A 24,061-nucleotide genomic window follows, 5' to 3' on the forward strand; every position below is an offset into this window, starting at 1 on the left:
CCCAACCTTCCTTCCGAGGAGTGGCTGGTGGGTTTGAACCGCCAGCCATCTGGTTAGCGGGCAAGTGTCTTAGCCACTATGCTACCAGAGCTCCCATGACCCTCATATATGTAAGTTAAATTCAGATTTCTTCCTCATTTCAGACACAAATTTTCAACTCCTTACTCAATCAATTCCCTGGTATATCCCTGAAGGATTCAAATGCAACATTGCTATTAATACTAATGCCAAATTTACAACCTATTCTTCCTACCCACCCCTCCATCTTGGTTAATAGTACCACCCAATACACAATTGTCCAAGCCAGAAATCTGAGTGTCTTCTGAATCTCCTCTCTATCCATTACAACACCTACATATAGATAGTTTCCAAATTCTTAACCTCTTCTACCTATTCTGCCTCACCATCCTCATGGCTACTGCTTCTGTTAGATGCCATTATTTTTTTCATGTTGCTGTAGCGATGTCATAGAGTTTACAGACTCCCTGAGGTCTGTCCAAAAAGCCAGTGGTCTAGCCCAATCTCTTGCCACAGGTAACTCTTCAGTATCTTCAGCAGTGCTGAAGTACTTATATTTGTCCCTAAACACCATGTTTCTTTCTTTTGAATGCCAACTTACACAACTCAGGCTGCTGCATTCACTTGGTGAACAGAATATATATCTAGTCACCTATTATCTGTTAGCCAAAAGGTCACTATTAATTTCATTTTAATTCTCCTCTCCCACATATATAGTTCTGGGTCCTTCTTTCCTTTATGAGTCTAACTTAAGATAATAAAATATCCTCAGGTGCATGGTGTAATTTAAGGGAAAAGTGATAGAGTCATAAATACATGAGTTTGACAGCATGGTAGAAATGAATATATGTAGTAAATAGTATTAATGATTCCTGACTGAGGAGCTGAATTTGAAGGAAGCAGAAATTTCTTCTATTAAGTTAGTTTCATTAGGGGTTTTATAATGGAAGTGGCATTTGTACTGTTTGCAAAAGCTGTGGAGAACTTGAGAATACAAAGATTGGAGGAAGAGAAGATATGCAAGAGTTCTCATACCTGGGCCATAGTTACTAAGTTGCTTCAAATCTCAAAAATTTAGAACCTTGCTTGTATCAATGGATTCTTTTTATAACACTGAATCAATTTCAAGAAGTTAACTTTCATATGATTTATGTAATTAGTCCCTGACCTATACTTTTATTACTTCTAAGAAATTTGATATTTTGGAATTCGTGATAAACTAATTTTCTAATGATCAGTTTTTCATCATATTTATTAATTTGTAAGATTTGAGATAATGTTTCACAAAATGTGTTTTAGGAAATGTAATCCTAAAGTAAGTTCATTTAAAACTATTCCCTATACTAATAGGCTTATGATGTGCATTAGTATATTAATGGTTCTGAACAGTCCTGCAATAAACAAAATTAACTTGTTTAGCTCACCAATTCTCAAGCATATTTGACCATAGAACACATTTTTCTATAATCCAAAACCAAATCCACTGCCATTAAGTCAATTCTGACTCATAGTAACCCCCATTGGGTTTCCAAAACTATAAATCTTTATGGAAGCAGATTGCCTCATCTCCCTCCCACTGAGAAGCTGATGGGTATGAACCATCGACCTTCTGGTTAGCAGCCAAATGTCTTACCCACTACACTACCAGAGTTCCATTCCTCAGGGAAAGAAATTATTTTTGAGAAATTATGAAAAACTATATATGTTTATTAGGCACTCTGATGGTGTAATGCCTAAAACATTCAACTGCTAACCAGAAGCCTGGCAGTTCAAACCTACCAGTCACTCCTCAGAAGGAAGATTGGGCAATCTACTTCCCAAGTGATACTGCCTTGGAAACCCAAGGAGGGGTCACTATGAGTTGGATCCAACTTGATGGCAGTGAGGTCCTTTTTGTTATATATATTCATTTGGTATGTGCTCTCTTTCCAAATAAAACTATTTGTTAAGCATTAGAGGTACATTGTTTTACATTTTTCCTCACATCTCAAAGAAGAGAATCCAAAACGCCCCTTGACTTAAAGCACTTAAAATTAAGGCCATATATGAGTTCCAGATATTTATATTAACCTATATTAGGAGAATAATTTAAATACATAAAATGAAATAACAACTGTTGGAACCCAAAAGGCAGCTAGATTTCAAGTGTTTTTTTTTTTTTTTTTTCCCTTCACCTTTGATTTTAGGAAACTTGACTGCTAACCAGAAGGCTGGCAGTTCAAACCCACCAGCCACCCCTTGGAAGGAAGGTTGGGCAATCTACTTCCGTAGTGATACTGCCTCAGAAACCCAAGGAGGGATCACTATGGGTCGAATCTGACTTGATGGCAAATAACAACAACAAAGCCTAAAGAAATTTAAGAACTTTCTGACTATCATTTAGAAAGTTTGTGGTGGAAACAAAGCTTTAAAGCAGATCTGTTGAATGATAGCCCATATTCTTTTGTTGCTTGCTAATCTGATCTGTTACTTAACAATCCAGTTATTAACAATAAAATATTCTGCTTGTCTTGACAATTGAGTTTTTCCATGACTTACATTAAGAAACAAATAATGGAAGAATTTATGTAAATGACCAATTTCATACTCATAATCATTAAAAAACAGTCATTGAAATAATCTTTTACCTAATTGAGAAAAACATTTTTAGGTAATTTAGACATAAAATTATATTTGTAAGAAATATGTTTAAAATAAGTAGTCTTTTCTAAATACAGACAATACAAAACCAGAAATGTAAAGTGGAAATCAGATCTCTTTTATTTTGATTTGGATGTTTAGTTTTTCATTTAATGAAATGTTTCCTTCCAACTTGAAACCACTCTCTGGGATCAAAGTCATTAGGAAGACACAGCAGATTGTGGTTATTAGTTGACTCCAACCAGTTCTGTGGTTTAACATAAGTTACTTTTCCAAGGCAGAGGCATTTCCATCTGCAGGAAAATAGGGACTTTAAAAATTTCTTTCTACTTTTTATTTTTAAAAATTAGGAGATCAACTATATGTATACAGATTTTAAAAGAGAAAATATATGTTCTGCTATGCTTATATTTAGTTACTTTCTTTTATTATAATTTCACTTTATTATTGAAAATGCTAGGTAATAGCACAGAGCTTAAGAACTGTGAAAGTATAAAGCCACTTACTCTTATATGTCCTTTATTTAAAGCAAGTATTTGTGTGAATATTGGGAACTTCTTTTCACACCACCCTTTTCAAGATTAAAAAAACAGCATACCAACTATAATATTTTAACTAGACAATATTAAATGCAAAATAGAAGTCCAGTGGACTTGTCTCCAACATGTCTGCAACTTCATCCTCGTGTGGAAAATCAATGTTGCCAAGTCAAACTTGGAATTAAAGTGTACACAATAAGGTATGCACTCAGAATGCTGAACAAATAATACTAGTAAACCGTTATGCTGAGAAATCATATGAGCGCCTTTTTATTTTAAAATCTTTCAGATTTTCTACTGTCCCCTGGCTCTCTTCATCCCTCCTTCAGTTTATGCTGTTCATCTTCAATTCAATCTCCTTTACCAATTTTGGATTCACACAGAGGTAAATAGAGTTTTTTTCTCTTTTCAGTTTTATACCTAAATAGTTAGCCTAAAGCAATGTACTGGAAATCCACTAGCAACTGATTTATTGCGTAAGAAAAATCTTTGTCTGCCTTCTTTAAGGAGAAACATCTGTTCATTTTTATTCCTTTTTACTGAATATATATTGCAAAGTTTATAAGAAACAATGAGGCCAGTTGGTCTCAATTAAATAAAAAAATTTTTTGAACTATTAAGTACCAAAACTTTTTAATACTATATTTAATACAATATCTTCCTGTATTGCAGTTTATTAAACACTGCTTGCCAAAAGATATTGAAATTCATTTCATTTTAGAGATAGAAATTTAAAATTATATATGTGCATGTGTGTGTGTGCATGAATTTATCTATGTACATATATACAGAAAAAATTTTGAAGATGATTCCATTTTAATTGTGGAATATAAACACAATTACAATGGAAACTCCTTGAAAAATAATTGTTTTGAGAAATTATCCAAGTATTTTTAACTAAGTATTTTGCTTTAATTATAAAGTTTAGGTTTCAGTTATAATGTTATTAAAAGGCTTTCAATGTATTATCCTTTTTATCCCAGAAAAATGAATAATATAATTTTGGGGGTACCTCTGTGGCATCTAAAAATTGTCAGAATAGAATGTTTGCATTAGATCTCTTTATGATTATTGAACTGATCTACTTTTAAAAATATGTAAAAAATCACAGACCCAGAAAAAAAAAATCCTGGTTATACACATGAGAAACCTTTCAAGAATTTGATATTTATTGGAGGACTTTTGAAGTTACCATACGAAGTAGAAAGAGTGATGGTTACACAGTAGTTAAGTGCTCAACTTCTACCTGAAAGGTCAGCAGTTCAAAACCACCAGCTGGTCTGAGGGAGAAAGATGTGGCAATCTGCTTCCGTCAAGACTTACAACCTTGGAAACTCTATGGTGCAGTTCCACTGTGTCCTACAGGGCTGCTATGAGTAGGCATTGGGTCAAGGGCAATAATTTTTATCAAAAGCAAGTTGGCAGGGGTGGCACCTGATTGAGCAATTCAGCAAATCCCAACTGTATTAGCTGCCAACTCTTGGTACAGCAAAGTGCATTATTTTGTTAATCAGCATTCACTTGTTGCTACTGATTTTACATAGTATAAAGATACTATTATTGGGACTTTGGACATATGTGATGTTATGTGAAGATCTATCATGAAATAGTTTTATATTGTAGGATAGTTGACATACATTAAGCAGTCGAAATTCAACCATCCGAAAGAGTTGTTGAGACCAATTCTGAGGTCAAGACCAAATTTGTTTGGATCAGTGGAGGAAAGCTTTCTGATAATTTACATGGAGGGATTAAAGGAGAATTACACTTTTATAGCAGCTCTACTTTGGGTCATGACATATGTTGGGTCATGTACCAGCCTGGACACAGAACAATGGTGCCTAAGTAACTTCCACCTTTTCCTGTGTCTCTCCCAGAGTTCCCTGAGCTAGGGCTTGAATCACATCCCATGAACTGAAGACTCAGTGAGGGAAAGTCCATGATAAAATTTGTTTTGAGCTCAGAGCCTCCCAGTGGCTTCATTTTCAATTGGAAAACAATGTATTAGTATTGCTCACTTGAGTTGTGCTTCATACTTTTGGAAATAATTTACCATGTATAAACCAAATACAATTGAGGTGCTTCAGAGACAGGAGCACACTTTCTGAAGCTAAGGTTTGGATTTTTAAATTTTAAATTGTAATTATTAGCTATGAATATATTTCTGACTTTTTCACAGCTGAATACTTAACACATTACATTATTATATAGTACATACTCCCATTTGTTTAAAAATGATATTCAGGATGGAGAGCAAAGAGAGTGGCAGTAGTTGCTGCTTCTGGGGAAGGGACAAGTAGAAAAGAGGAGAGAGGGTCAAGCACAAGAGAGATGTGGAGTGGGGAGAAGACTGTTTTTCATATATTATTTTTACCATGTTCTGGACTTACTTTTTTCAATTAAAAGTTAATGCACATTAGATTGAGAAATGAAAAATAAAAACTGAAAAAGAAAAGACTTTCAGTCTATGAAAATACCCACTTTATAATTATAAAATGTGTTAACCCCTTCAGGTCCATTGGACACTGTTTAGTTTGTGTACTACATACCTGAATCTCTATTCACAGAAACAATGTATGAGTATAGATATGACAGTGATGGCCCCAAAGTCCTGAGGATTCCTAACTAGGGTTTTGATTGTTAAAGTTGTTTCACTTCTGCTAAGATTGGTTTTCTCTGTAAGATGAGTCTAGATTAAGGAAGAACTGATTTTTTGGCGTCTTAGTTTCTTCATATTATAAAATTAGGATAGTAATAATATATCAGGGAGCCCTGGTGACTCAATGTTTAAATATTTGGCTACTAACTGAAAGATCAGTCATTCAAACCCACCAGTGGCTCCACAGGAGAAAAGACGTGATCATTTGCTCCTATAAAGCTACATAGCCTAAGAAACCCTATGGGGCAGTTCCACGCTATCACATAGTGACAGTGTGAGTCAGCATTTACTTCATAGCACGTAGTACCAGCAATACATCAGATGATATTGATGGTTCAGTAGTAGAATTCTTGCCTTTCATGAGGGTGACCCCAGTCTGATTGCCTGCCAATCCACGTCAAGCACAACCCTCACTTTTCTATTAGTGGGACTTGCTTATTGCTTTTATTCTGATCATGTTTCAGTGGAGTTTCCAGTCTAGGGCAGACCAGGAAGAAAGGCCTGGAGATCTACTTCTGAAAATCAGCCCGTGACCCTTTGTACATGGGCCACCATGAACCATGGGCAACAACACTGTATTAAGAAGACTTTGGCTTAGTAGAGGGAAGTATGCAAATGGAAACAAGAGGGAAAGTGAACTTAAGACCAGTCATGTGCTCACATGATTGTGTGTTAATCATGACTGTATGTTAATTTTTGAAAAAATAAAGTATTTTAACAACAATTGGGTAAGACAGTTGTCTATTTCTGTTCCAGCTTCCCATCACGTTACTCCTTGTGTCAAGGGTGAGAATTTTAGTGGCTGTAGACATTCTTGGTATCCTGCTAAAGGGAAATTGAGAGAGGAATATGCCATTTTGGCTGTAAGTTAAATTGGAAAGTTTTAGTAAAACAAATGAGGAATATCTTTTGACATCTTATTATCTATTTATTAAAGAACTGAGAGAAAATTTAGATTAAAAATTAATGTAATGACAAACAATGATGATGAAGAATAGAAGCATTAAAAATTAGTCTGACATTGAGAAGTGAGTTTTCAACTAAAATTTCAGATCATATCAAAAGCAGTAATTCATCAAAAAGGAGAGTTAATTTCAATTTGAAGTAATATACCATTTATTGGATGGTTTAATAATCAATGATTTGAAGAAGAGTGGATAATTTGAATGCATTAGAAAACAATTTAAAATACTTGTTAATTTGTCATGAAATATTGACATCCACAAAAATAGGAACTCATAGTATATCACTACAAGAAGGACACGGTTACAAATCAGTTAGTAAGTGTTGACAATTCAAACAGTATTCAAGATTAGATACTGTACAAGAAAACAAGAAAATATCCTGAAATCTTATAGTTTGTAAAGAAATGATAGAGCATTCATCACATTTTACTACAATCTACAAAATGTACATTACATTACCAATAAATCATAAAACTGAGAGATAGTCTTCTCAACTATCAATAATAATAATGGTGGCATAGTACCTAAGGCATTTGACTGCTAACCAGAAGGCTGGTGGTTCAAACCTACCAGCCACTTCTCAGAAAGAAGGTTGGGCAATCTACTTCCATAGTGATACCACCTCAGAAACCCAAGGATGGGTTGCTGTGAGTTGGATCTGACTCCACAGCAGTGTGTGATAATAAAACCTCACAAATTTTAATGATGATATGATAGAGGAAGATCCAATCTATACTCACTATAGAAAATATTACAAAATCATTTCTTTATAAAGAGGCAAAGAATTTTTGTTTGTATGCTTTTTAATATAAGGAGAAAAGTATTAGATGTATGAGGCAGTTAATTATATATATATGTATATGTGTGTGTGTGTGTATGCAATCTTTCTAAGGTTGTTGTTTTTGTTATGTGCCGTTGAGTCAAACCCGACTCATAGTGACCCCTCCTTGGGTTCCCGAGGCAGTATCACTACGGAAGTAGGATTGCCCAACCTTCCTTCCGAGGAGTGGCTGGTGGGTTTGAACTGCCAGCTGTCTGGTTAGCAGGCAAGCGTCTTAGCCATGTATCTGTAAATACTTTTACCAGACAAAAGTGATAATGTATATCAATAAGGAAATCTGATGTATAATACTGGAAGTTCTGAAATGCAGTAGCTCTTTTATTTACCAAAGTATTTAATGCTTAGACAATGAATCTTGGCTCATAGTGGGGGAATTGTTAGTATTTATTGATGAATGAATGTGCACTCTCACCTGGAATTGGGAGTAAGATCATGATGACAATCTCAATGAAGTGAATTTCAGGACTAGCATAAAATACAGAGTATGGATTTTTGAATATGGACTACTTAAATTTTCAGTTCATCAGTGTGGTAGTTAAATTTGGCTGGGCCTGGTTGAATGGTTGGGCAGCTAGTGGTAGTATTACCCATGATGAAATTGGTAATCAACTCTATGATGGAATCTACTGTGAATAGCTGAGTAGCTACCTGAGGGAATGTGGTCTACTTCCTGTATATAAGCATAGGCCTTGGGGAATGATCTCTAGCATATGGCATGCTTGGACCCTGTAAGTAGCTGTGTCATTGTTCAGCAGCCTGCCATGCTCTTCTGACCCTTGGACTTAAAATGGACTTGAGTTAATGGTCTGTTGTATGGTTTGGTAACATTGGGACTATGCCTTTTTATTTGTCAACCTTCGGCTTGTCAGCCTCAGCAGCCAGGAGCTGTCTGAGTGAAGAAAACCTCTAGCTCCAGTGGGCCAGGAGCAGGAGGCAGAGCTGAAGCCTAAGGTTGAGGGGCTTTCACCCAGCCCCTAGAGCCTGGCACTTTGAACTAGGACTTAAAGACCCCAAAGTGTAAGAAAATAAACTCCTGTTTGTTAAGGCCATCCCATTTGTGGTATATTCCTGTCAGAGTGGCAGTAGGTAACAAGAACAATCAGTCACCTTCTTTTAAAATCATAGCTGTATTACTAATAATAATACAGTTCCTTTGTTCAAAAGGTACCCAAATTGGTGAATATATAATGGCCTTAAGCATATGGTTTCTTATAGTAATGCTTTTATATATGTTGTGTTTTTCTTATGTTAATTAATTCCCATTAAAAAATCACTTTGAATTCTCCACCTTTTGAAGCAGCACATTCAGCAGCTACTTGGTTTATTTTTCCAACATGTAGTCAAAAGTGTTGTTTAAAATGTAAACTGAAATGAATTCAGATAAAATGCCAACTTATTCCAGCTCTAGGTATCTTGTTTGAGGAATAATATGATCATCAGTGACAAGAATCAATCTTCAAGATAATTTAATATGAACACAGTCCTTTAAGCTATTGTTTATTGTATAAACATAGCCTAGTCTCATTCTTTACTAAAACTAGGCCTTCAACTCTTTAACCCAATGTTATGGATTCATCAGAAATGTACTCCCTATGAAGCTCTTTATGATCTCAACTGTCCTGATTCCTCCAGATTGTTTTATTTCCAAACTATAAATATTGTTTTTTCACTGCTTAGTGTGGAAATTCAGCTACCTCCATATTACATGCTTACTGAAGTAGAAAACTGCCTAATCAGATAGGAAAACATTTGGCTGTGAATAAATCAGCATTTGTCGAGGATTTCAAAGTGTGAAAGTAGGCAGACAAGCACATATCCTAAGAGCTCTGCTTTCTCTTGCTTCCCTACAGAGAAATCAGAAGGCTAATATGGCCACCACTGCCATCTGTCTAAATACTTGAGTGTGTTGTCTTGAATTAACGTAGGACTAGTGGGAGATGTAATTAAGATTTTTTTTCACATTTCATCACCAGATGCTCTACCATATAATTATATCAATAGATATTCAGTTTGATTAAATTTTTAATAAGATAAAAACAATAGAGGTTTAAAGATCAATTATTTCACAGAGAAAACAATGTATTGAAGTTTAGTGTTTATGCATGTTATCCTTTTCCTAAAACTTTAAATGAGGAAGTGCTATAGATTTTGTCAAGAGTAAAAGATCCCATCCCTATATATATTCCAACAACAAAATCTGAAATTATCACTTACTATATCTTTAAATTAAGAAATATAATTCCAGATATCAGTTATAATTTCTATTGTTCCACTCTGTGACCTATCAACAGTTCTTTGCACAGTACTTTGAATAGAATATACACTCAATAAAGACCTATTATTTAAATAAATGAAACCCACAGAGGTTATTTTGATTTTCATATAATTACCTGAAGAAGTGTATGAGCAAGAGAGAATTCTCTACTGCATTCTCCAGGGGGGGGAAAAAAAAAAAAGCCTCTTAAGGTCATTTGTAAAGACACACTAAATGGGAGATAAATAAAAGCATAAATCTTTACTAAAAGTCATTTTCTACTTGAGACCTGGAGAAGTAACAATTTGATTCTTGTTAGATGATTCTTTTCCCAATTATAAATTTAAACTTGTTTTTCAAAAATCAAATTCCTTAATTTTCCAAAAATAATGGAAAATAGTAAATTTTGAGTGATTCTCATTCTTCCCAAGACAAAACAAATTTATATGAAAGAGACAATTTTCCGGTAATGCCTCTGTATTTGAAATAGTTTTAACTTTCAGTTGTAAGTTTCCTATAGGCAGTGTCTGTGTCTTATTTTATTTTTTTAAATTACTAAAACCTAATATAATCCTTAGGAGCTCTGGTGGCATACTGCCTAAGGCATTTGACTGCTAACTAGAAGGCTGGGTATTCAAACCCACCAGCCACTACTCAGAAGGAAGGTTGGGCAATCTACTTCCATAGTGCTACTTCCTCGGAAACCCAGGGAGGAGTTGCTATGAGTCGGATCCTATTCCATGGCAGTAGGTTTAGTTAATATAATCTTCAGGAAAAAGTAGAAATTCAATAAATATTTTTAGAATAAATTGACTGACAGATTTCTAGCTCTGCTGATTCTGCATGTAGCTTTTAAATAGAGACTTTGATAAGGATTTATAAACACAGGTTATAATGTTCTGACACAGATTTTTTCCAGTGGTTAAAAAAAAGAAAAACCACTCATTTATATTTTGACACTTGCAATAGTAATTATTTGACATTTGGATAAATATACATATATATTCAATATTTAATACTTACAAAACAAATATATTTAATAACCACAAAGATAAATGTATTTATTAATATTTCTTTCATTGCCTCTGTGACTGGGACTAAAACTTTGAAACATACTATTGAAAGGCCATAGGAGTATTTATAGCTGCTTAATTTTCAAAAAGAATTGCTATAATCAACCATTTCAGGAAGTAGACTATGGTCAAGAATGAATGGTATTGAAGGAAGAGGTCCAAGTTTTGCTGAATGCATTGGTGAAAATCATGGCTTCAAGAACTGACTGAATACTAATTGAGATGTTTCAGCAAATGGGTGCAACACTAGAAGTGCTCATTCATCTATGCCAAAAAAATTGAAGGACAGATACCTGGCCAAATGACTGTAAGAAATCCATTTTTGTGCTCATTCCAAAGAAAGGTGATCTGACAGAATGTGGAAATTATCAAATAATATCATTAACATCACACACAAGTAAAACTTTGTTGATGATATTTTAAAAATAGTTGGAGCAGTTCAGAGACAGGGAACTGCCAGATTTCAAACTGGATTCAGAGGAAGACATGGAATGAGGGACATCATTGCTGATGTCAGCAATGGATGAAAATAGAGAATACCAGAAAGATGTTTCCTTTTGTTTTATTGACTATGACTATGAAAAGCATTCAACTATATGCATCATAAAAAAATATGTCTAGCATTGTGAAGAATGGAAATTTCAGAACACTTAATTGTGTTTTGGGGGAACATGTATGTGGTAGTTAAGTTTGTATGTCAACTTGGCTGGGCCTGGTTGAGTGGCTGGGTGGCTGGTGGTAGTATTCCCCTGATGAGACTAGTAATCAACTCCATGGTAGAATCTACTGTGAGCAGCTGAATAGCTGCCTTAGGGATATGGTCTGCTTCCTGTATATAAGGAGAAGTCTTGGGAATGGCCTCTAGTTTATGGCATGCTTGGACATTGCATGTAGCTGTGTCATTGTTCAGTAGCCTGCCATGCTTTGTTGACCTTGGGACTTCCAATGGACTTGAATTAATGGCCTGGCATGGGGTTTGATAACATTGGGGCTGTGCCTTTTTACTTGTCAACCTTGGGCTTGTCAGTTTCGGCAGCCAGCAGCTCTCTGAATGACAAAAACCCTCTAGCTCCAGTGGGCTAGGGGCATGAGGCAGAGCTGAAGCCCAAGAATGAAGGGCTTTCACCCAGTCCCTAGAGCCTGGCACTTTGAACTTGGATTTAAGGACTCCAAACTGTAAGAAAATAAAGTCCTGTTTGTTTAAGCATCCCATTTGTGGTATATTCCTGTCAGAGCAGCACTAGGTAACCAGAACACTGTACAAAGGCCAAGAGGCAGTTTTTCAAGCAGTACAAGGGGATACTGCATGGTTTAAAATTAAGAAAGTTGTTCATCAGAGTTGTATCCTTTCACCATACTTATTTGATTTGTATGCTGAGCAAATAATCTGAGAAGTTGAACTATATGAAGAGGAATGCAGCATCAGAATTGGAGGTAGACTCACTAACAACCTTGCTTATTGAGAGTGAGGAGGTCTTGAAGCACTTACTGATGAAGTTCAAAGCCATCAATATAGATTACACTTCAACATAAGAAAACCAAAATTCACTATTGGACTAATAAGCAACATCATGATAAACAGAGAAAGATTGAAATTGTCAAGGATTTCATTTTACTTCAGTCCGCAGTCAACTATCACAGAAGCAGCTGTCAAGAAATCAAATGGTGCATTGCTTTGGGCAAATCTGCTGCAAGACCTCTTTAAAGTGTTAAAGAGCAAAGGTGTCACTTTGAAGTCAAAGGTGAGCATAACCCTAGCGATGGTATTTTCAGTAGCCTCATATGCATGTGAAACCTGGGCAATGAATAACGAAGACTGAAGAATTGATGCCTTTGAATTATGGTGTTGGTGAAGAATATTTAAAATACCATGGACTGCTAGAAGAACAAACAAACTATCTTGATAGAAGTACAACCAGAATGTTCCTTAGAAAGAAGGATTATGAGATTTCATTCATGTACTTTGGACATATTAGCAGGAGGGACCAGTCCTTGGAGAAGGATATCATGCTTGGTAAAGTAGAGGATCAGGAGAAAAGAGTAAGACCCTCAAAGGAATGAATTGATACAGTGTCTGCAGCAATGAGCTCAAATAGCAATGATTCTAAGCATATCACAGGACTAGGCTGCATTTCATTCTGTTGTATATAGGGTCTCTGTGAGTCAAAACTGACTCGATGGTACTTAATGACAGTTTTTAAAAAGATATACATTAGTTTATAGTTATTTCTGAAGATCTCTAAATAAAAAAAAACTTCTTATAAATATTTACACACATGCATACACGTATTTCAATATAGAGAGAGTGGGAGATTTGGACTGGAAAAGTCCAACAAATCATGGAAAATTTTATTCTATTTAATTTTAGTTTGGACTTTCATTGAATCTTGCCGCTAACTTACTTGAAAGGTTTTGCCATTCTCAGACTGCACGTCAAGCACATCTTTCTCAGTTAAATGGAATATGACAATGAGTTTTATATCAGATGATGCATGTATTGCTGTAATGTAATGCTGGCTTTAGTATTCCCTTGAAATATTGGCTGCAATGAGCCAGTGGCCCCACAGTGGGAAGGGCCTCTGTGGAACACCAATGGTGCACAATGTTGTAAGGAAAAGTCTTGAGTAGTTACAGTCAATGTCATCACCCCGTCCTCATCTGAATACAGGCATTTTTCTTACTATGGAGATTTCATTTCCCTTCCCCCGAACCCAGTCACTCCTCAGCATTTATCATATTATTTACACGGTCGTTTTTATGAAGAGGATTCTCTAAACATATGCTTCTTATATTTTCTATATATTGATTTTTCCCTCACAAATAGGAAGTATGACTATTTCTAAGCATATTTTATTCAGAAAGAATTTTACAATTAACAATAGACTCATGCATATCTTTCTGAAAAGTTAATAGTTATAAATATTGTTATTGCCTTTCAATAACATATTCCAGTATATTCAGTACCCATTTACAGATAGAAAAACTGAAGGAGACAAATATTATGTGACATTCACAACATTTTTCTAACATTTGACAACAGAACAGAATTAAGTTTTGTGTGTGTGTGTGTGTGTGTTTATTTTTGTTTGTTTGTGTTTTAGATTGAGATAGTCTCTTTTCTTCCTTTAAGAGTTAGAGTGAGATTTTTGTTTGCATTAACTGAATATTTTTGTTGAAAGCAAGTCTCATTCTCCATCTTGATCACATGCTAATTGTATTGATTGAATACAGTCTCTAACCTATCAACAATTTTCTAATCAGAAGAATCAATGAACGTAATGAGGAATGTAAAGAATGGACTAGGTCCCTGAGCAGTGCAAACAGTCAATGTTCTTGGCTGCTAAATGAGAGGTTGGAGGTTGGAGCTCATCCATAGGTGCCCCACAAGAATGCTCTGGGAATACACTGCTGAAAAATTATCCGTTGGGAATCCTGTAGAACACAGTTTTACTATGACATACAAATAGTTGATATGAATAGGAGTCATATCAAAAGTAACTGGGGAAAAAAAAAAAGAATGGAGTAAATTTAATCTTGAAAGATATTATTTCAGTCAGAACATTAATTATTTAGAATATTTATTTTGATGCTTTATAAAGTTCAGTTCAAAGTGGTTTTTCAATTTCAGTTGAAAAGACATATAGCTGTGTATTTTTCAGGTAATGTAAGATAGCCAGAAAACTCTTGAGAACTATATCACTGTTGTTGTTGTTGTTGTTGTGTGCCGTCGCGTCAGCCCCGACTGTATGATGGAAGATATTCAGTGTAATTCATGTGCAGTTGACACTTCATTTATTGATTATTTACCACATATACTTATTTTCCCAGTGCTCATTACAGAATTATTTCTTGTTGATAACTTCAGTAAGAATTTCATTAATATTTTAGGTCACTAAAACATTCAATTCACTCAAAGTGTGAATGAATGACAAGCAGACAAATATGAGAAATTTCTTCTCATAAGAAATTTCAGAAGCACTTCTTAATATAAAAACTGTCTTTTCCATCCCTGTCTCCTTTTTCTGTGACTGAAGCCCACATAATCATGTGCTAAGAGAACATATAAATAATTCAAGGAATTTCCTTGACAGTGATCACTAGAACTTAACTATCCCATCTCAATATCTGTACTTAGAGTCCTTTGTTCTTTTCTGTTTTCTCTATCCTCTTCTTTTAGCCCTTTATCTTAATTTACCCAGCCCACCTAATCAAAGTTTATGTTTGGACCTTCTTTCTTGACTTTAATCTCCGAGGGCACCTCAGACACAATTTGCCTGTGATGTTGGGAATGACAACTAAGTTCATTCTTTCATACACCTCTCACCTCAACCTCCAAATTAGAAGGCAGATCTTATGCAATATTCCTTTCCTGAAGATAAAGAGCTGGTTGTTGTTAAAAAAAACAAAACCAAACTCACTGCCATTGAGTCGGTTCCGACTCATAGCGACCCCTCCTTGGGTTTCTGAGGTGGTATCGCTACGGAAGTAGATTGCCTCAGAAAGAAGATTGGGCAATCTACTTCTGAAGAGATACCACCTAGGAAACCCAAGGTGGGGTCTCTGTGAGTCAAATCATCTCAATAGCAGTGCGTTTGGTTTGGTTTTGGTTTCCTTCTGAGGAATGGCTAGTGGGTTTGAACTACCAGCCTTCTGGTTAGCAGTCAAATGCCTTAAGCACTATACCACCAGAGCTCCTGATTGTTGTTGTTAGGTGCTATCAATTCATCTCTGACTCATATGTACAACAGAACAAAACACTGTCTGGTCCTGCACCATTCTCACACTTGTTGCTCATTGCCGAAGACATTGTCAGTTCAGCTTGTGAGGGTCTTCTTCCTTTTCGCTGACCTTCTTACTTTAGCAAGTAGATGTCCTTCTCTAGGGACTGGTCCCTCCTGATAACATGTCCAAAATCCTTGGCAGGAAGGCTTGCCATCCTCACTTCTAATGAGCATTCTAACTAAACTCTTCCAAGACAGATTTGTTTATTTCTCTGGGAGTCCAGGATAGAGTCAATATTCTTTGGCAACACCATAATGCAAAAGCAGGAATTGTTCTTTCTTTCCTATTCATTGTCCAGCTTTTGGATGCATATGAGTTGATTAAAAATACATAACATGGGTCAGGTGCACATTAGTCTCCAAAGTGACATCTTTGCCTTTTTTGTTGTTGTTGTTAACACTTTAAAATGTCTTTTGTAGCAGATTTTCCCAATGCAATACACTATTTGTTTTCTGACTGCTGCTTCCATGGGTGTTGTTTGTGGATCCAAATAAAATGAAATCTTTGACAACCTAAATCTTTTCTCTGTTAATCATGATGTTGCTTATTGGCTTAGTTTGAGGATTTTTCTTTTTTTTTACGTTAATAATGTTCAGTATGTAGTTTATACCGAAGGCTATAGTTGTTGAACTTCATCAGTAACAACTTTCAAACCAAACCAAACCCACTGCCATTGAGTAGATTCCGACTCATAGTGATCCCCACTGGATTTCTGAGCTTGTAAATCTGTATGGTAGTAGATTATCCAGTCTTCCTTCCACAGAGTGGCTGGTGGGTTTAAACCTCCAGCCTTCTGGTTAGCAGTCAAATGCCTGAAGCATTAAGCCACCTGAGCTCCCTTACAGTTCTAGTTCTCTTCACTTTCAGCAAGCAAGGTTGTGTCATCTGCATATCACAGGTTGTCAGTGAGTCTTCTTCCAGTCCTGAAACCATGTTTTTCTTCATATAGTCCAGTTTTTTGGATTATTTTCCTCAGCATACAGAATGAATAAGTGTGGTGAAATGGATACAACACTGACTCACGTCTTTCCTGATTTTAAACCATGCAGTAGCTCCTGGTTCTATTCTGATGACTATCTCTTGGTTTATATATGCAGAACCTGTGACTAGTCCAGCAAATGATATGGAGAATTCTGCTGGACAAAATTAATAATGTAATCATTTACAATAGCATGACATCAATGAGAAAACAAACAAACAAAAAAAACAAACATACTGCCATCAAGTCGGATCCAACTCATACTGACCCCTTCTTGGGTTTCTGAGGCATTACCACTACTGAAGTAGATTGCCCAATCTTCCTTCCCAGGAGCGGCTGATGGGTTTGAACCACCAGCCTTCTGGTTACCAGTCAAGTGCCTTAGGCACTGCATCACTGCATGGAGCTCATTGTTATAAAATTGTTGTATTTACTATTGTTTATAATAATTTACCATTAAAAATCACTTAAGATATGATCTTTTTAAAATAGCTTAGCCATTTCAAGAAAGGAAAAAAAAAATTAAGGAAAAAAAAATTAAGGTTTTGTTTTTGCTGTTTTGGTATGAAATTAGCATTCAAGTTTTACTTATGTGGAAACTACCAATGAATATAAATATGAAGGGCAAAGGAAATGCTACAACTCTCTAGTTAGGACATTTGTTCTTATCCTCTTGGGACTCATGTATTCCTTTGGGAATTTAATGAAAATGATAGCATTTATCTTCAGAAAAATACACTTTGGATCATAAAGTACGTTATAAAACACTTCAGAGTGTACCTTGTTTTCTAGCCATCCATGGTTTTCAGGTTTTAAAGCTCTGGCAAAAAAATCACAGGATACAAGAATGAAAACATTGCTTCAGAAATCTCAGAAGCAACCAAAGTGCCAAAATGTTCTGAGAGGCCATTTAGAAGCTGAAAGCCCTGGGCTCATTATAAAGATTTCAATTCATTTTAACTGGTATATAATCAAAATGTATTTAGTTATCATTCTCCACTAAAATTCTGAATTTTTTATTATCTTTATTTGATGTAAAAGTTCTCTATTTCTTAAAGGATATAGGATAGAAAGGCAGATATTTTCCTGAGCTGAAATTCAGAAGAATTTAGGCTTATTCGGAGATGTTGGACAAGTAACTTGACATCTCTAAGCTGTACTTTTATTTTTTTATAACCAGATATTAGACTAGATCATTTAAAAATTTCTTATATATTCTAAAATTCCATGATTTAAATTAATCCAACAAACTCAAAATATTAAGACAAGTAAATAACTTCTATTGAAAAGAAGAATAGCTGCACTTAACGTTTATGGTAACACATTTTCAGGAAGTAGTTCAATGCTAGATTTGGTTGAATTGCTAAAGGGCTGAATCTGCTAAAGTGGGCGGTAATTAAATCTTTATGCTCAACTCTTATTAATTATTAACAATTTCTCTATGACTGAATTGGAAGGATTTTGTACCTGTGAGGTTCTGACTGGACTGGCTGAGGGATGAATGATCTCCCCATACTGAGGTGATCTTCCCTGACCCCAAGGCTCCTAGAGGCGTTGTGAGGATATTTAGTTGTGATTTCCTGGGTTCTGTGTTGTACTTAACTTTTAAATGAAAATAAAATAAAAAGAGCTTTTGATTCTCATATCACCATGTTTTAGCCTGCAGGAGCAAAAGATTTTCTTTGGTAAAAAGAGCTACTCATCAAAAAAATAAATAAATAATAAATTAAAAAAAAAATAACTTAGCTAAGACTGCCGTCATCTGAACGTATTCACCATTTGTGTGGCTTTAAATCTGGCTGCACAGATGCCCAGACAAGTAATCAGAAATGCATCTGGGTAGCAGAAGCAAGTCCCTGTAGTCTCGTCTACCTCCTTTTGTTGTTTGTTTTTGTGACACATGTTAGGCCCCAAGGAGACAAACAAGGATGCAATGATTTTCTCCTATCCATCTGGTTCTCTGCCAGAGATACAAAGTCTGAGCAAAGCATCAGATTTCAATGTTCTGAATAGCTGAGGACCTCCACTGTCTTTTCCTTTGGTCATCATTGTTTTTTTTTCAACAAGTACTTTTCACCAACTACAAGGAAATGTAGTGCAATAAAATATAGGATTTTTTTCTACTTACCACCCTGATTTCTTATCATGAATACTGTTTTTTTTTTTTCTTTTCTGTCATACTTTACAGTAATATATTTTGATAGAAGGACTGCTTATTTGTATTTTAAACTCCTAAAATTATAAAATACAAATAGTCCTTAGGACAGAAGCCAGTTCTGCTATGTGAATATATCAAAAGGTCTACTACTTGGAACTCAGAATATATTTTTCATAGAGAAATATTGTTGAAAATGGGCAACAAGACTCCGGGTTCACCCCTCAAAATATAAAATGCATCTCATTGAATACAAACACTTCTGTCCATCCCATGATGGGAACTGAGAATCTCTTAAAAGATGAGGCAGTGTGGAAGGCAAGGGTTAGTTTCTTTTAGGTGTGTGAAACCAATGTGGAAAAACCCAAACTCACTTCCATCAAATCAATTCTGACTCTCAGTGACCCCCACTGGGTTTCTAAGGCTGTAAATCTTTATGGAAACAGACCTCCCCATCATTCTTTTGCAGAGTAGCTGGTAGGTTTGAACCATTGACCTTTTGGTTTGCAGCCAAATGCCTTAACCACTGTACTATCAGAGCTTCTTAGTGAACCCAATGAGGAGGATCTAATTGGAGAGGTGACTGTGGTATCTGCCCCATGGAGGGATGCAACATTGCTGTGTGGCTATATTGTCATGGACCCTTCAAGTGAGTATAGGACCCCACAAGCATGGGGCAGTGCAGTCATGGAAGATGTTCAAATTAGCAAGTCAATTGTAAATTGAGAAGTTAGAGATGGCAAAAGATATTTAAACTCTGTTGGATACAATGTTACAATCTAGAAGTATCTTTGAAACTTTGAGAAATCTTTGAAACTTGAGAAATGCTGAGTCGTTATGTGTATTTCTAGAGCAGCAATTTCTTTTGTCTGAATTTTTATTATAAAATTTTTCAAACATGCACAAAAGTGGAGAAAGAATAGAATGAATTTTCACCTATCTATCACTCTAATCGACGGCACACAACAACAACAACAACAAAATCACTCTAATAGTCATTTACATTTCAATTTATTTTTGTCTGGTATCTTATCTTTTCCTTTTTCATTGCTTAAATATTAAAGCAAAACCTAGATGTCTTGTCATGTATACTTCTGGTACACACCTTTTGAAATAATTATATTCTTACAAAACAATAAGGCCATTATTTGCCAATAATTTATATATCATTTAATATCTTATCCACATCAATATTCTGTCATTATCTACAAAATATCTTATGGGTGGCGTGTTTAAATCAGTATCAAAGCAAGGCCCACACATTATATTTGGTTGTTATGCATCTTAAGCATCATTTCAACTTAAATATCTCCAGTTCTCTTATTTTTTCCCCCAAACCACTGATTTATTACCAAATTCACATCAGTGTCATGACTGCCTGGCATTTTGTCCCCCCTTAAGTACCATCTAATATATTCTCTTACTGCTGATGTGGTTTCTAAATGGAAGTTAATTCTACAGTTGAATAACTTCTTAGAATAGCACAACAAGGTATGGATTTGTTATTGATAAGCTCTAATAAATGAGTTTAGATTTTGATTATTGGGAAGTATAACATTCTGTTACCTGCCATGTTGATGGAAAAATGAATAAGGCAGTCAGGATTACAAGGATTCCTAAGTTACCCAACATTAATTACATAATAAACTGAATGTCTTACATTGCCTGCTGAACTTTCTTGTGACACCTATCTGGCTTCTAGATTTTAGAGAAGTTTATCAGAGAATTTGCAGCTTTTAGCAGCCATGATTCTTATAGGAATGATGAGAGGGAATATTAGAGTTAGTGAACAGATCTTGAAGGTTCTTAATTGACAATAGGAGTCTTTAAAAGTTAGACTTTGAATTGTGTGTACAAAATGGACTACAAAGAGGAAAATATACAGGTCAGAAACCAGGTAGGATTTTATTTGAATAAGCAGGATCTCTCTAATGCAATAAATGACAGCTACAACAGTAAGTTGTTGCTCCATGACTCATTATAAGATGAAATGAATGCCAGGAAACAATAATGATATTGTATTTTTCTTCCACTAGTGTTACTCTACTGGCATGAATAATCAATTGAAATGTAGAGAGCATAAAACAGAATGAAGCCTGAGAGAAATGTGCATTGGTGATGGCAGTATGTAAATAAACAACCTATGTAATCATTACAACAACCTTATAATGTAGATACTATTACTATTTCCATTTTTAGACAAAGAAATTGAATTATTTAAAGGTAATTTATTTTCCCAAGATTACATACTAAGAGGCAAATGATCTAGAAACTGAATTAAAGCAGTCTAACTCTTAACCTGGAGCTCTGGTAGCATGGTGCCTAAGGCAATTGACTGCTAACCAGAAGGCTGGTGGTTCAAACCCACCAGCCACTCCTCAGAAGGAAGATGGGGCAATTGACTTATGTAGTGATAACGCCTCAGAAACCCAAGGAGAGGTCGCTATAAATCGGGTCCAACTCAATGGCACATAACAACAACAACAACAACAACAACAGCTGTTAACCACAATGCTGTATTGCCCTTCGGAATATTGATGGAATATTGATATAGTTAGAGTTATGAGCTTATTGTTATGTTTATTTGAGCTCCAAGTGGTAAACTTCTTCCCACTGTCTGATGTCAGCCCTGAAATTGCAGTATCTTCTAACAGAACCTGTGTGGTTTTAATGTGAGTAGTAACTTATTACACGTATGTTGCACATATATTTAATGATAACTGTGCATTCTTTTTGTTTAAACAGATAATCAGTAGCCTTGGTCCTTTGGAACTGATTCTTAATACTCCAAGCCATCATAGAGTCCATCATGGTAAGAAAGTTCTATTTCTTCTTTCTGTCCTTTTTCAGCTGCTTAAAACTTGTGTTACCATTTTGCATTATTTTATTCCATCACAATTATCCAACATAGCACACAGTGAGCAAATCAGTATAGTTTTTTCCTTTGTATCTGAACAACCCTCCTCTCCCAGATAGGGATTGTGGGTAAAAACAAAACAAAACAAACAAACACACAAATAGAAAACCTTCCTATATTTGGTATTTTAGTTTTCCTTTATCTTAGATTTTAGCTAAATTGTAGTGGGGGAAGAATGAGTTAACCAGCTGAGGGCATACATACATACTCTGTGTCTTGAAGTAACATATTTAAGTTCACTTTTTGACCCCCAAACTGAGAGTCATTCTTATCTACAAGAGAGGTCTTGGTCTTGAAAACTGTTGGTATTTGGGGAGGGAAGTGCTAATAAACAGCATATCATTTCCCTGGTTAAGTTTTGTGTGCAAACTCACCACACACTGCGTTTGCCTAACAAGAAGAAAGTCTCATTTGGCTACTGCATAAATTTTAAAGACAACAGAGTAACTAATAACAGACATGTGCACATTTGTGTACCAAAGACCTGTGCAAGAAAGTTCGTATCAGCATCATCTATAATAGGAACACAAAATGTTCATGAGCAGTAAAAAGAATAAGTATATTGCAGACTACTCATGAAATGGAAAATTTTATAGCAATGGAAATGTCTGAACTACCACTATATGCTATGACGTGATTAAATCTTACAGACATAATGTTGAAAGGAGGAAGCCAAGAATAAAATAATATTGTATTGTGATATTTTTATAAACTTGCAGAAAATGCAAAACTGATCTGCAGTGAAAGAAGTCAAAATAGCAGCAGTTGTACTAGAAGGGTTCTCTTTGAGAGTGGATACAAAAAGGTCTTTAGGGAGCTGGTGATGTTTCACTTCTTCTTCTGAGTGACCATTATATAGATATGCTCACTTTGTAAAAATTTGTCAAGCTATCCTATTATGATTCATTCTCTTTTCTGTTTGCATGCTATATATATATATATATATATATACACATATATATATATATGTCAAGCAATATAAAAATGTTTGCTTAAAACACACACACACACACACACACAAATAAAACAAGAAGCTGCACGACTGGAAGAACAAGTCTTACCATGATAACGAAGTCCTATTCCATCTTCCTTTCCTTCTCTATTTCTTTCACAATTACATTATTTACATTATTTCACTGTACCCAGGTTATCCAATATAGTATTTACAAACTCCCAAGGTCAAAATACTTTACACAAATTAATTTTGAAGCCTCAAAGTCACATTTTGGCTTCATCAAAACCTCTATATATTCTTTCTGTTGCTGCTGTTGCGAACATTTTATTCTCTAATTCTCAAGTTTCTTAGTCGCATGCAGCATATTTTAGGGGTTTGGAGGACCATTAAATAACATAATTCTTTCCTATCTAAGTCTAGAAGAAATTGAAAAATATGAATTATCAAATGGAGAACAAAAATTTCTTTTGTTACTGATAAAGCTAACTGAAGAATGTGCTTTTCTCTGAAGACAATCTAGCATCCTAAAATTAGACTTCAGGATTAGTCACCTTATCGCAGGTGGCAGGTGGGCCTTTGACCTTCCTGAAGACAACAAGTCTCTCCCCCTTTGGCAGGTAGATGAGAAACACAAGCTCCCACAGGAAGAGGGTGAGCACATCAGGGTGCGCATGCTCAGTTTCTTCTTCAACTCAACAATGTCCGCCCACAGCAAGGAGTGTGGAGATGGAGAGACCGAGAGGGATACACTCTTGAGTTTTCTCCACATGGAATGAAACATAAGGAGTGGAGACAAATTGACACCAAAATTAAAAAAGAAAGAAAGACTTTGACTTTCTTTGACTTTGGAGCACTCTCCCACTCCTGTGCTCATGTTGCTTTAGATTAGAATTTCTCAACTTCAGGACTACTGGCATTTTGGTGGGGATGGGAATAATTGTTCATCAGGGAGATCTGGTGGTGTAGTGCCTGAGGGGTTTGACTGCAAACCAGAGGGCTGGTGATTCAAACCCACCAGCCACTCCTCAGAAGGAAGATTGGGCAATCTACTTCCTTAGAGAGACTACCTCAGAAATCCAAGGAGGAGTTGCTGCTAGTCAGAATCAACTCAACAGCAGTGAGTTTGTTCCTTATGGGGATTATCCTGTGCACTGATGTTTAAAAGCAAACCTCGCATCTACCTGTTAGATTTCAGGAGTACCCCTTCCCAGTAATAACCAGGAATGTCTCTAGGCATTGCCAAATGTCTTGGAGGGATAATATGGCCCCCAATTGAGCACAGTT

At 35.6% G+C, this 24,061-nt stretch overlaps 1 protein-coding gene across 1 annotated transcript in view; it reads left to right on the plus strand.

Annotated features, from left to right (window-relative positions):
- Positions 1-24,061, plus strand: part of AGMO (alkylglycerol monooxygenase) — a 265,841-nt gene that overhangs the window by 190,917 nt on the left and 50,863 nt on the right. Inside the window, exons 5-6 of the mRNA XM_007946666.2 lie at positions 3,487-3,582; positions 21,651-21,717. Of these exons, the coding sequence (XP_007944857.1) occupies positions 3,487-3,582; positions 21,651-21,717 (163 nt within the window). The remainder of the gene's footprint in view (positions 1-3,486; positions 3,583-21,650; positions 21,718-24,061) is intronic.

The sequence above is a fragment of the Orycteropus afer genome, unplaced genomic scaffold (assembly GCF_000298275.1).
Source record: "Orycteropus afer afer isolate SDZICR_OR568_19922 unplaced genomic scaffold, OryAfe1.0 scaffold00008, whole genome shotgun sequence".
NCBI classification, from domain to species: domain Eukaryota; kingdom Metazoa; phylum Chordata; class Mammalia; order Tubulidentata; family Orycteropodidae; genus Orycteropus; species Orycteropus afer.